Here is a 15,073-nt window from a genome sequence, read left to right as displayed (position 1 = left end):
CTTGCATGTTTTGGAAGGCACTATGAATGCTGAAAGGTATATAAATGTTTTAGAGCAACACATGCTCCCCTCCAGATGACGTCTATATCAGGGAAGGCCTTGTGTATTTCAGCAGGACAATGCAAAACCACATACTGCAGCTATTACAACAGCATGACTTCGTAGTAGAAGAATGCAGGTGCTGAACTGGCCTGCCTGCAGTCCAGATCTTTCACCTATAGAGAACATTCGGCGCATCAAACAAAAAAATACATCAAAGACTACTAAGAACTCTTCAGCAGCTGGAAACCTTTATCAGACAAGAATGGGACCAAATTCCAACACCAAAACTCCAGAAACTCATAACCTTGATGCCCAGACGTCTTCAAACCGTTTTGAAAACAAGAGGAGATGATACACCATGGTAAACATGCTCCCGTCCCAACTATTTTGAGACCTGTAGCACGCAACATATTTGAAATGAGCTCATTTTATATTATTATATTTAACAGCAAAGCATGACGGTTTCTTATGCAATGCCATCTAAGGCCTCAAAGGTCAAGCACATTCAACTGTGGTTTCCTGCCTTGCCCTACATGTACTGTAATTTCTCTGGATTCTCTGAATCGTTACACAATATTATGTATGGTACTTGGTGAAAGACCTAAATTCTTTGCAATTTTGCATTGCGAAATGTGATTTTTGATTTGTTTGACACTTCTCTCGTGAAATTTGGCACAAAGTGATGAGCCATGATCCAGCTTTGCTTGCAAAGACTGAGATGCTCCTTTAATAACCAAACATGATACTTTGACCTATTATCAATTCACCTGCTTACTGTGAACTATCAAAACAGTTTTACGTGGATATTCTATGACCTTTTCACTTTTATTTTGCCTCTGTCCCAACTTCTTTGGAATGTCCGTTTTTAATAAATCTGTCTGTTTTCTATCTATCAATCAATCTACAGGTGCATCTCAAAAAATTTGAATATCATGAAAAAGTAAATTTGTTTTAGTAACATTTCAAAAAGTTAGGGTTAAACTTTCATATATTCTAGATTCATTACATGTAAACTAAACACTTACAATTTTTTTTGTTTTAATTTTGATTAGCACTTACAGCTCATGAAAGTCAAAAATATAGTATCTCAAAAAATTAGAATATTTACATTTGAGTTGCATTAAATTCCGGATATTTCTTGTACCACAATAATGGAGAAGACTGCTGACTTGGCATTGGTCCAGAAGACAATCATTGACACCCTCCACAAAAAGGGTAAGTCACAGAAGGTCATTCCTGAAAGGGCTGACTGTTCACAGAGTGCTGTATCAAAGCATATTAAATGCAAAGTTGACCGGAAGGAAGAAATTGGGTAGAAAAATGCGCACAAGCAACAGGGATGACCGCAAGCTTGAGAATACTGTCAAGCAAAGCTGATTCAAACATTTGGGAGAGCTTCACAAGGAGTGGACTGAAGCTGGAGTCAGCGCATCAAGAGTTTCCATGCTCAGACGTCTTCAGGAAAAGGGCTACCAAGCCACTGAAACAATGTCAGAAGCATCTTACCTGGGCTAAGGAGAAAAATAACTGGACTGTTGCTCAGTGGTCCAAAGTCCTCTTTTCAGATAAAAGTAAATTTTGCATTTGGAAATCAAGGTCTGGAGTCTGGAGGAAGACTGGAGAGGCACAGAATCCAAGCTGTTTGAAGTCCAGTGTGAAGTTTCTGAAGTCAGTGATGATTTGGGGTGCCGTGATGTCTGCTGGTGTTGGTCCATTGTATTTTGTCAAGTCCAAAGTCAATGCAGCCGTCTACCAGGAGATTTTAGAGCACTTTATGCTTCCTTCTGCTGACAATCTTTATGGAGATGCTGATTTCCTTTTGCAGCAGGACTTTAGCACCTGCCCACAGTGCCAAAAACACTTCCAAGTGGTTTGCTGACCATGATATTACTGTGCTTGATTGGCCAGCCAACATGCCTGACCTGAACCCCATTTGGAATCTATGGGATATTTTCAAGAGAAAGATGAGAAACAGTGGATCCAGCAATCCAGACGAGCTGAAGACTCAATAGTGCCTCAGCAGTGCCACAGGCTGATCGCTTCAATGCCACACCTCACTGATGCTGGAATTTGTGCTAAAGGAGCCCCGACCAAGTATTGAGCGCAGAAATCAACATACTTTAATGAACTTGAACTTTTCTGTTTTGCAAATCCTTTTTTATTGATCTTAGGAAATATTCTAATATTTTGAGATGCTGGATTTTTGACTTTCATGAGCTGTAAGCTCTAATCACCAAAATTAAAACAAAAAACTTTTGAAATGTTTTACTTTACATGTAATGAACCTAAAATATATGAATATATTGAAATGTTACCAAAAAAACAATTTGGTTTAGTAATTTTTTAAGATGCACCTGTGTCTGTCTGTCTGTCTGTCTGTCTGTCTGTCTGTCTATCTATCTATCTATCTATCTATCTATCTATCTATCTATCGTGCCGTGAAAAGGTTTTTGCCCCATTCCTGCATTTGTCACACTTAAAAGATTCAGAACAAACTAATTTTAATATTACACAAAGATAATGCAAGTAAATACAAAATGTAGTTTTTAAATGATGAATTCTTTTATTAAGGGAAAAAAGCTGTCCAAAACCACCTGGCCCTACGTGAAATTAATTGCCCCCTCTTGTTAAATCATTAAAGAACTGATTAACCACATTATTTTAGAAAGCAGAGTTAAATTTCACTAGCCACACCCAAGCCTGATTACTGCCAGACCTGTTGAATCAAGAATTCATTTAAATAGAACCTGTCTGACAAAGTAAAGCATGCTTAAAGAGCAACACATCATGCCACGATCTAAAGAAATTCAAGAACAGATGAGAAACAAAATAGTTTGACATGTATCAGTTTGGAAAGGGTTATAAAGTCATTTCTAAGATTTTGGGACTCCAGAAAATCACAATCAGAGCTATTATCCACAAATGGAGAAAACTTGGAACAGTGGTGAACCTTCCCAGGAGTGGCCAGCCTACCAAATTTACTCAAAGAGCGCAACGACGACTCATCCAGGAGGTCATAAAAGAACCCAGAACAACATCTAAAGAACTGCAGGCCTCACTTGCCTCAAAAAGGTCAGTGTTCATGATTCGGCAATAAGAAAGAGACTGGGCAACAACGGCATTCCAAGGCAAAAGCCACTGCTGACCAAAAAGTACACAAAGGCTCGTCTCACATTTGCCAAAAAAATCTCTTGATTATCCCCAAGACTTTTGGGCAAATATTCAGTGGACTGATGCAACAAAAGTTGAACTTTTTGGAAGGTGTGTGTCCCGTTACATCTGGCGTAAAACTAACACAGCATTTCATAAAAAGAACATCATACCAACAGTCAAACATTGTGGTGGTAGTGTGATGGTCTGGGGCTGCTTTGCAGCTTCAGGACCTAGATGACTTGCCATAATTGATGGAACCATGAATTCTGCACTCTATCATAAAATCAAGAGAATGTACAGCCGTCAGTTTGTGACCTCAAGCACACTTGGGTTATGCGGCAGGACAATGATCCCGAACACACCAGCAAGTCCACCTCTGAATGGAAAAGAAAAACAAAAATAAGGTTTTGGAGAGGCCAAGTCAAAATCCGGGCTTAAATCCGATTGAGATGCTGTGGCATGACCTTAAACAGTCCAGTCACGCTCAAAAACCCTCCAATGTCGCTGAATTAAAATAATTCTGCAAAGAAGAGAGGGCCAAAATTCATCCACAGCGATGTGAAAGACTCATTGCAGTTATAGCAAAAACGCTTGATTGCAGTTGTTGCTGCAAAGGGTGGCACTGTATCTATCATCTGTTTTTTTTTTTATCTATATCTGTTTTTTAATAAATCTGTCAGTTTTCTATCTATCTACCATCTGTTTTTAATAAATCTATATGTCTGTTATCTATCTTATCTTTCTGTTTTTTTAATAAATTTGTCCATCAACTTTTCTGTATGTTTAATGTGTAACATTTTCATCCAGGTAACTGTCTGGAGTCTCTCTTTTCTTACTATCCAGAGACAGGTCAAGTGAAGATACTGCTTTGATATTTTCCACATTGTGCATATGGTTATGATTATGTATCTCAGGTTCTCAGTGATACATAATTTGCAGCACTTGGCTGTCTTATTGACAAAGTTTAAACAAATTATGACTGACATGACTTATTCATCTCAGTGCTGCAGATGTTTGCCGCATTGCTACCCAAGACTGACTGTTTATGCTCCCTGTGATGATCGTTTTGCAGGACGGTTTGTCTTCATAGTAATTGCATAAAATCACAATGGAACTGCGGGGAAATGTCTGTTTATACATTCATACAGACTGTCAATTTGAGGGTTTTGTAGACAATATAATACATATTCATCTGTGTCTGGTAAACACACACTAATCTCACAAGTTTGAAACCTCATAAGGTCACTTTGTCATTCCTCTATAGTGTCGTGTGGTTGTGCTTTTATACCTAGAGCTTTTTTACATTCATAAAGAATTCTTGCCAAGCTTACAGATGGAAAATGACTAGTTGAGACTAGTTCATAACAGGGGGGTCGTCCATGATCAGTGCTGTGAAACATGTACTCCATCTACTGGCTGAACCACATCAGGGCAGACAAAACTAGCAGTCTGGGGAAAAACAAAACAGGTGAAGAAACAGCTGAAGTATGTATATCATTTTACCATCTGGTCTCCTGCAGAGAAAACTCTAAGAGACATTTGTAGGTAGATTTCCCTTAAAACTGCACAGACATTAATGACAGCATACTACCAAAATAATGCTGTTTGTGCATCCAGGCAGACATTGCAATGGAAGCTCAACCAATGACATGAGTTTGGGTTGGGGGGCACAGCTACCTGTTCATTCAAACAATGGCAGATACAGTAAGTTTATAACTTTTGTGGGACACTGAAGAAATCAGCTCCAAAAACTTCTGTAGCCTATATGATGTGCAATAACATTTGAAGCAAAACTAAGAACGAACACAGAACACCATGACTGAAACAGATATAGAATTTATTTAACCACGAGTAGGAAAAAAAATACATAGGTGTAAAGGAAACAAGCTGACCCTGTTATAAACACATCACTACTTAGAGAACCAAGAGAACTGGAGAAACAGTGAAATCCAAAACGCCTTGTTTACCATTAGGTTTTTATCCCCAACACTTAATATTGAATTAAAAACAGCTGCCATTATTTGATTTTTTTAAATATCTGTAGTCTTTTCCCATATATATTCATTTATTTATATATATGCAACATTCTTTTTTTTTAAACATTGTGCAAGTGTTATGCTGGTATTCCATAAATGGTAAACAAGAGTTGGTCCAGTGCATTATATAGTGACATTACCTAAATACTTATTGACTCCGCTGATTCAACCACAATCCTGACCATTGAACTACTACCCCTACTGACAGAGAAAAGTCAACTATGAAACAGGAAAAGGAAATGAAAATAATTTCTATGGTAAAGCCAGAAACATCTGCTCAAGTGGATCTGAAAAGGAGGAGTGGCTGTGAGTCATTATTGCCAAGTTGAGCATGTTGACATGATTAGCATTACACTGTTTTTGCTTGTCGTGCACAAGACACCACCTGAAACCATTGTCTTTGACCCAAAGGAAACAAATGCCTCTAAACAAAGATATGGCAACAATATCTAAACATGCATAATTTATTAGAAGTGACTTTAAGAGGTTGGTGACACTGAGGAGTGCACAGAACAAGGAACGAGAACAAGAACACTTGCTAATATAAAAGATGCCTCTTCATCTCATCTACCCTTAACCTTGCTTTCTTCTGGAGATCAATATAAAACACCTACGAAAGTAGGAAAAACAGGAGACAGAAATAAAAAAATAAAAAGATGTCTGCTATGGTTACCACAACCCAAACATTTGTACGCTTTAATCTAACTGGCTCTAAAATAAGGTGAATTGCCACAAAGCTCAGGGTCAAAGTTGAAATTGTTTGGTGACAAAATGACAGCTCTTTATTTCTCTGTGAAACTCTACGATTTCATTGGCGTATTTTTTCTCAAAAGTATCTCGAAGTGAAGGTTAGCAACAATATAAATCTATAATTCAGTGTGCCAACATTTTTACAAAAAATTTGGTTTCGAGTATTACAAAATAAAAAGCAAAATGAAAAATGACAAACTATTAGATATTATACACATCAACACAATTCATGTCAAAGGAAACGTGATACATTATTTATTCACACTTTACAAAAATCTTTTTACTACAACACCATCAGCAATCCAATATAACCAGACAAGTTGCTTTCAATTAAAAACAACCAGAAGAAACACAAAATTGACAGATAATGTGAGGAATAAAAAGAGAAACCAAAAGGGGAACTATAAGATGGCCCTCCCCAGTTCATCTATTTACTCTTGCTTAATAAAAGTCATTAAAATTGACTTCTGCCTCATGGCAAAAGTATGTTTTCATTTAAAAAAAAGCAATGAGTAGCTGCACCAGTGATCTACAATAAGTGCTTGTCAATCCATTCGATTTTTAAAACATGACAAACTCAAGAGGGAGGGGAAACGGAAAATAAATTGGCTTCGCAAACATGCGGCAATAAACGACGATGCCACCGTAGACGAAGTTAAAAATCAGACCGCGCTACAGTAACGGTCATCTGGCCTTGTGTTTAGAGCAGAAAACAGACAAAAATAACGATGCATGTTTTCATCAGGTCCGAGAACAGGCTTTACAGTAGTAAATCGAGCTTTACACTTGGCCTTGTGGCAGAATGCATTAGATGGCACGACACGAGGAGATAACCGTGATATAGCAGGAAGTGAAATACAGAACGAGATCCAAACAAAGAATTACACAAGCAAAATATACGGTTAAAGGGAATTGCCTGAGTCGAGAGGGACGAAGTGGCAGTAAATGGAGAATTCAAATGGGGAGAAAAAAAAATAAAAAAATAGGAACTACGGGAGAACAACAGGATTTCTCTAAATCACGAGCGCGGATCGGCACAGCAGTAACACTTTACTCGACTTTGTAGACACCCAAAAAGATCAGAATAATAAGATATTCGATAGTGAATACAAAAAACAAACAGATGAGGATATTGTATAAGGATGGTGAAGATGTACAGAGATTGAGGCTGTTCAGGTGTTCACTGATAGCACTGGCAGTGCGCTTAGAGAAACGAAATCAGTGAGGCACAATGCCATATGTTCTTGAATATCAAAGTGGGTAACAGGACCAAATCACCAGATATTTGCCTCAGCGGAATTATACATCCAAAATAATAACAATTTAAAAAAAACAAAAAAAAAAACAAGTGCACTGGGTGAAAACGGGAACCTGGACAAGTGCAACTTTACACAGCAGAAACCTGAAAAAAATTTACACACGCTGGTCTTTTGAATGTTCATTAGGATGAACATCTAAAACGGATAGAAATTTAGCTTTCATTTACAATACAATCATTTTACACCCAAATCTTTAAAAAAAAAAACAAAACAAAAAAAAAAGTGTACATACCCAAAAAAAAAAAGAAAAAAGAATGCAGTAGATCAGGACTTTTGTTGCTTGTATACAATCATGTAGAGAGGGGGAAAAAAAATAAAAAAAAAGGATAAAAATAAAAACTGGAGTCTTGGCTGGGCGAGGCATCTACTGGTCACATTGAGTTTAATTTATCTGTCTATGAGTGGGATGTGCTCGTCTTTGCCTGTTCTAGCATATTTTCTGCATCTTAATTTCCTGCCAAACTTCCCCAGGTGCAAAGGTTACTGGCATACACTAACACAAAGCTGGCCATTCCAGATGATTTCTCTTCACTGAAACCCTTTCTCAGCCATACGCACCAGATCAGCGGGCACCTCAGCTCAAGGAGGGCTCTATGGCACATGAAGCTAGACAACTCCATAAGTCGGCCATTTTGGCTCTTGAAATGTTGCTTTCTTAAAAGCATGAATAAAAAAAAGGTGCAATTGCACTGGCATCCAACGGACTTACAAGACGGACAAGGCCCGCTAGGTGATGGCTGGCCATGCAAACCAGTCACTGGTGAACAGCTAGAGCATCCGTGGAGAGGCCTCAGCACCACAGAGCAAATGTAAGAGTTCAGCCAGCTCTCTTTACACGTTAAAAGCCCTTTTTAAAGGGTTGCTCCAGGAGACCGGACTATCTGACCTAAGCTGGTGAAATTCTTTTTTTCCTCTTCTTGTAATCAAATTCAGCTGCTTGCTCTAAACTGGCCTCATAGTAGCATGATCCAAATTATGCATTTCATGATAACTTGCTTGATCTGGACTCCCTGCATGAGTTTCAAAGATATTGCCATTTAGTTATTTATATTAAAAAAACTTACATGATCACTCAGGGCCCTTAGGGTTTTGAAAAAAAAAAAGTACAGAATGTAAATTGTGCCCAGAAACAGAGGGTGGAAAAGGAAAAAAACGAACAAGACGGTGGGTGGGAGGTGGTAGAGATAAGACTGACATTAGCGTCTGCTTCAGTTAAAATCCGTGGGAATAAAAGTTTGCCATACCCCATCTCCTCTTAAGGGATTCAGATTTATACACAACAGCCCTTGCCTCATTCTCTCTCTCCACTATGAGAGCAAAAGAAGGCAGGGGCCGGAGCTCCCCCTGCTGGCTCGGAGAACTACCTGCGACCAGGCAGATGAATGCCGTTGACAGCAGGTGGATAGGGCAGGAGCAGCTCCAGTTGTGCAAACAGAGAGAAGTGATCAGACGGGATGTGGGGATGGGGGCAGCCAGTGACACTGTTCTCATGGAGCCAGTGAGGGTCCAAGGGACCCAGCACGCCTAGCACATTAAGCAAAGGTTGAGAGTAGAAGATGTAGTCAATGATGCCCTGTAGAGAGAGAGAAAAAAAAAAAAAAGTTACAATTGTGCCATCGATGGTTTGACACCAAGATAAAATATGCAACAATCACACTTGATAAATATAACAAGTAATTTAATGTGACCGTGGACAACAAAACAGTCATATGGGTCCATTTTCTGAAATTGATATTTCAGAATAAATATTTTTTTTATTGAAAGCTGAATAAGCAAGCTTTCCATTGATGTATGGATTGTTAGGACAGGACAATAGCTGGCCGATACACAACTATTTGAATATCTGGAATCTGAGGGCGCAAAAAAAAAAAAATCTAAATAGAGAAAATTGGCTTTAAAGTAGTCCAAATTAAATGCTTAGAAATGCATATTACGAATCAAAAATTAAGTTGTGATATTTATGGTTAGAAAGACTGATTTTATGGTCCAATATCACAGATTTCAAGTGTTTTATTACATTTAAATTTAACATTTATATCCTCAAAATAATAGTCACAAATGTATAAACAATAGGTTTATGGTGAATGACATACAGTTTTTACATTAAACTTCTTGAAACAACTAGCTAGTTGTGTCTAAATGATGGCGTTTCTGATCTCAGTGAGTGAGGAGTGCAGCGGGAGCGGGAAATGGTGAACCCAGAGTGGAGTGATTATTAAATGCTCGGAGGGGAAATTGTTGCTGCTCCACTCCGCTCACATATTCTGAAGGAAACCAATGGGGATGAGCAACTAGGGGTGTGAGATATATATAATCTACAACATCATAATTGTTGTTTAAATGATGCATTGACAATATCGAGTAGATTGCAAAAAACAAAAAAACACCCAGAAAGTGCACGCATCCACTGCGCGATTTAGTTTATTAAAATACATTTAGAAATCCCCCAAAAATTGAGATAAGGGGGCAAATATTCCCCCGTACGACTTCAATGTCTTTTATATTTATATCTATATCAAGTGATAGTTAATATCACACATAATATCTCCAAATGTCAGTATGATTGCAAATGTGATACAGATTTGATGAACAGTCCAATAAACAAGTTAATATTAATTAACTTAGATTTTAGGCACAAATTTCTATTTTTGCTCCATTTCCTCAATGTTTCAAATTTCCTCAATGTTTTCCTTCTAGTTTCAAAGAAATAACTCTTATGCAGTCATTTGCTGCCACCTACTGGCGATTTTAGGTTTATATTTATGTAATATATTTTCTTTTTTTATAGTATATTCACTACCCCCAAATCATGTCAAATATCACTATTGAATAAAATACCAGCACAATTACTCACGCTGCAAAATCTTGTCTAATTATCGTTGTGTTTTTTAAATGTAAATTAACAGCTAAAAACAAGCATTGCATTTATTATAAAAAAAAAAAAAAAAAAAAAAAAAAAAAAAGTCAAACCTTAAAGTCAAATGTGTAGTTGGTGTAAGGCATCAGGCCGTTCTCGTAGGCACTCTTCAGCTTGAAGCCGTGCGTGATCCTGGTGCTGGAGGTGCCATTCTTGCCATTGCAGTTGAAGTTTGTCAAGCTGTCAATATATCGCAGCTCCTTGAAGTCCTTGTGGGTGCTGTCCACACCACCTGTGCTCAGGTACTCCACCACACCTGTGAGAGCATGGAAAAACCCCATCAACAATAATGCAAGAATGAAAACCGATCTCTAAACACTATATTTCCGGCATACATACCTGAGTCAGGCAGAGAGTTGAGGTCAGCGCACAGGACGAGAGGGATGGCATTGGTTTCTCCTGAGACAGAGGAGAGCTTGAGACTGCGAGTGGCTTTATCCACAATGTTCTTCACTTCAGACAGAAACATCATGGTCTGGACAAGCTTAACATCCGAGTACTCGGGGTCCCAGTGCATATGAGCATTTGCCACAAGGAGAAGCTGTTTCTCCATGCCATGTAGAGGCTTTCCAGCTATAGAGCAGAGAAAGAGAGAGAGAGAGAGAGAGAGACACACACTGCTTAGATATTGCATTGAGACTTAAGTCTCTGCTCAGTGTTATGTTGGCATCAATAAAATGAATAATTCAAACACTTATTGAGCTGAAAAGAATCAACATTGAACTGACTCAAGCTGAATAATGACACTACTGTCTTTCAGTTGAGCTGCTCATCACTGAACTGAACTCATTTTGTAATGAATTAACTTTACACAGTTCCTGAACTGAACCAACACTGAACTGACTGGAGCTGAAGAATGACACTATTGTCTTGCTACTGCTTTTAATTCTGCTACTTTCCTGTTTAATACTGTGAAGCGCCACTGAATTAGTCTACTGTAAAAAGTACTATAAAAGTAAATGCAACTTTACCATCGAGATATTACACTCTGACTCTGATGCGTTTTATTTTAATTTTAGGTACAATTCTAGCAATTTTGCTCTATCTGCCATTTTTGTAAATATGTCTATATGGTTTCTTCATTTTTACTTCAGTTTTAATTTTAGTGCAAGGTAAACTAAGTGAAAACTTAATTTCAATGGCAACTTATTGAAATACTTTAATGTTTTTCAAAAAAAAAAAAAAGTTCTTTATGGATTTGGTCAAGATTAATAAAAGGTACAGAATTTTAATATTGTGTGACATTTAATTTGAAAAACATCTGCTAGAATTACACTTAACATGTTTATTAAATTAGTATTTTTAAATATTAACTGAGTGAGCATTAAATGACAAAGAATCTAAATGCTGAAATTGGAGAAAAGAGCATGTATAGCTAGAAAGAAGCCCAGCTCTTAAATGTGATTGGCCGAGCCTCTTTAAAGATTTTGCATAACTGCATAAACACCGGCGACCTCATTACATTAGTATTACTGCATAAAGCATGCTTTCCATTGCTTGGCAATCATTTTGCTAAATATTGCTGAAAAACTACAGTGATTAGCAGAAGTGTTAATCCGTGAATGAATGTTCCGAAGTGAAAAGCTTCAACGGATTTCCCCTGCTCAGGGAGTAGGGAGCATGTCAATCGGAACGGTTCATGCACGTAGCTCTCTTCTAACAAGCTGGTTATGTGAATCGGGTGTTAACCAAGCGAGACATGCAAATATGCAGGACTGGAATTGGGAACAGCTGGGCTGCATCATGTGTCATTCACTGGTGAGAAAACTTTATAGCACAGTTAGTAAAAGTACTACAATACCAGGAAGGAAGATTGGGTTGTTGATGTTTGCCTGCCATTCTTGCTCTGTTTGCACAGTGTACGTGAACGCGCAGATGACGTATCATGTCTGCACGAACAGGGTGCGCAGAGGACATTTCTTGGTCCTACAGCTTCCACAGAATATATAAATACCACTTTAGACCACTTAACTTAATGATCATTATAGGGATGTGAAGAGACTTTCAACCAGAATAACAAAAAATGTTTCTGAAGACAATCACCTATTGCACCTTTAATAATGGTTTTGACTAGTTTTAAAACACACACATGTACAAAATAAATTTCAGTTGGTGTGGTTGGTGGACAATGAAGTGGACTGATTGATTACATTAATCCCAAACATTGCAATATAATGAAAGTATCAATACTTCTAGGTATTAGTGTGAATAGTTAAACATCTATATTAGGGATGTCAACGATTAATCTACGTTTTATTAGTTGAAGAGATGCAATCGATTAAAACTGGTCGATGGTCGATTAAGCGGTTTAGTTTTGGGCTGCACAATCGAATTTCTAATCGCGATTACGATTGCCACGATTACACAGATAAACAAACAATTAAAAATACACACTTGCATTATTCTGTATGCTTAAGAGGTGTTTGCAGCGCAGGTTTGAACAAACTCAAACACACTGGATAAAAAACATTGTCTAACCGATAGTCGTTGACACTCTGTTGTGCATGATAGATGTGTTAAGCCAAATGTGTAAAAAATAAAAAACGGAACAAAATAGCAGTACTCGTTTGAACTCTGCGCCACACTGACTTTTTATCCACTCGCCTCAAAAGAAAACAGCGCAGCGCGAGCTTTGCGTTTATTACAGTGACCAGTCGCGATCACGCGTTAACAACGCTGTGAAATCCAGTAAGAAGCACTCGAGTTCAGCGCAGAATTCTCCAGTACAAATCGCATCTTTAATTTTATTTAATAATTAATACATTTAATTTTAGTTTAAAGCCAAATAAATCGGAGCGGTTATTCTCATCGACACTGATGCAGAAAGTGCAACAACGATCCAGTTAGAAGACGTTTCAATCCACAAATCACCCACATTTACCATAGTTTTACTGTAGTAACACTAACGGTAACAATGGTACGGTGGCACAAAAGTAGGGTATTCATATTGAGTATTAGATCATTAATATACTAAATATATTAAAGGAGTAATGGAATATTATTCTATCAGTTGATGTGGATTTGTAATTGACTGAATGTCTTTAGGCTACTGTTCTTCAATGCAAACATCATAGAAACCATATAGTCAGGCTACTTTTTTACCATGGTAATGAGGTGCTGTTCTTTTGTTTATGTATAAAAGATGAGGCTGTTACAGTTTTCACAATGATACTGTTAAATGTACATCTGCATCCCGACTCAAGCTCCTGTTCTAATGTGCATTTCTAAGAGACAAAACTTGTAATTACATGTTCGTGCTACCAAATCAGGCGCTGGTGCCACTGCTCTTGAATGTTAGTCTGGAGCCCTGATAATATAAATTGTACTGTAAAATGTTACTGTAATTTAAAAAGTTTTTCTGTTTAATTGCAAGTGAAATATATAGCTTTAGTAGACAATTTTTTCTTTTAGTTTTAGTATAACATTATTATACCATGCATAATTTTACCTTTTTTTGTTTAAGGAAGAAACCAAACCAATGTATAGTTGACATTTGAGGCTCAATGCTATAGAAAAGCAATAAAAGTTCAGGAAGAGTGTTTTCAGCCTTTTTTTTATACATTTATTTTATATAAAAATATGGCATGCAGCTTCTAACAATGGCATAAATGTGTTCAAAATAATTGTTAATAAATTGCAATTACAATCTAAAGGGAATAATCGCCAATTATGATTTGTCATAATCGTGCAGCCCTAGTGCGGCTCATGCACAAAACACGTGCAAGTGGCTGCGAGTGACTGGATATTTGGCGAAAATTACACTAACATACAAATTACGCTTTTAATGTGATCCAAACTTTAAAAGTACATTAAAACAGAAACAATATAAATTTATTTTGTATTGAAATGTAGTAACTAAGTCATGTTTAATTATAATTTCCCCAGATATAATTGTTTCATAATGGGCTCTGCGCTTTGACAGGGCTGTGGGACAGGAGCAGGATAGGTCTATATAAAGGCTTAGGCTACAATTCGTAATTTAATTTGTTTCTATGTTCAACTTAATTTGTGGGCACTGTCTGTTTCATTCATTTGTTCCCAAGAAAACATGATTTAACTAAAATAAGTGAACGGATTAAGTCATGAACGAATTCTTAATTCATGACCACGAGCTCTTTCATTTCCCCTGCATGCTTACCACAGTAAGAGATGCAAAAACAGTGATTAAAAGTGAACGACAATAAAGTAAACCTGGGAAATTAGAGGGCGAGACGGCGAGGATTTGGGAAAAGAAACACTAAATATCATTAATTAAAGAGGCGAATTCAGCAGTCTCTGTGACGGGATCTGAAACAGCCAACAAAGTAAAATGATCCGTACTACGGCACACTCTTCATTTTATCAAATGATCATAATCACATCTATTCATTTTACAGTTCTGCTACTAGCCTTTTAACCCCTTTAATTCAGAGAAAGCCTGTGTTTTGAGTGGCATTTTCACATCTTGTCACGCCGGTGAATATATGCCACTGTTATATACGCATTTCACAGTATTAAGGTTAACGATTAAACGATTAATTGATCGTTAATAAGATACATTTAGATCATGGAAATTATCGCAAATTGACATCCCTAATCTATATACTTCAGGAATTGTATATTTTCAGTTAATCATACAGATTTAGTCTGAAGTCACACCGGAAGGAGTAACATCTACCAAGAGCAAAAAGAAAGAAAGAAAACAGACCAGACTGCTCCATGATCTCTTTCCGCAGCTCTAGTAGTACAGCGACTCCGATGTTGTCCTTCGTCATCACCCTGTTCAACATGGCCTCTGAACCTTCTGAATTTGCCATAGCCAGCTGGTTGAACTCCACTGTGTGTTTCTGCACCAGACTGAACCTGCTCAACAGAAA

At 37.5% G+C, this 15,073-nt stretch overlaps 1 protein-coding gene across 2 annotated transcripts in view; it reads right to left on the bottom strand.

Annotated features, from left to right (window-relative positions):
* Window positions 1-5,016: 5,016 nt before the first annotated feature.
* The window catches only part of LOC306856281 (CCR4-NOT transcription complex subunit 6-like), a 29,290-nt gene continuing 19,233 nt past the window's right edge, over window positions 5,017-15,073 (bottom strand). For both annotated transcript variants that reach the window (XM_079395457.1, XM_079395458.1), the window contains exons 9-12: window positions 14,905-15,059; window positions 10,557-10,790; window positions 10,271-10,473; window positions 5,017-8,873 (exon numbers count right to left, since the gene is read on the bottom strand). In XM_079395457.1, coding sequence (XP_079251583.1) covers window positions 8,661-8,873; window positions 10,271-10,473; window positions 10,557-10,790; window positions 14,905-15,059 — 805 coding nt within the window. In that variant the 3' untranslated portion in view covers window positions 5,017-8,660. The remainder of the gene's footprint in view (window positions 8,874-10,270; window positions 10,474-10,556; window positions 10,791-14,904; window positions 15,060-15,073) is intronic.

This window comes from Barbus barbus (assembly GCF_936440315.1).
Source record: "Barbus barbus genome assembly, chromosome: 36".
In the NCBI taxonomy this organism is placed as follows: domain Eukaryota; kingdom Metazoa; phylum Chordata; class Actinopteri; order Cypriniformes; family Cyprinidae; genus Barbus; species Barbus barbus.
Note: the sequence above shows the minus strand (reverse complement) of the source record. Positions and strands in the feature narration are given on the sequence as shown.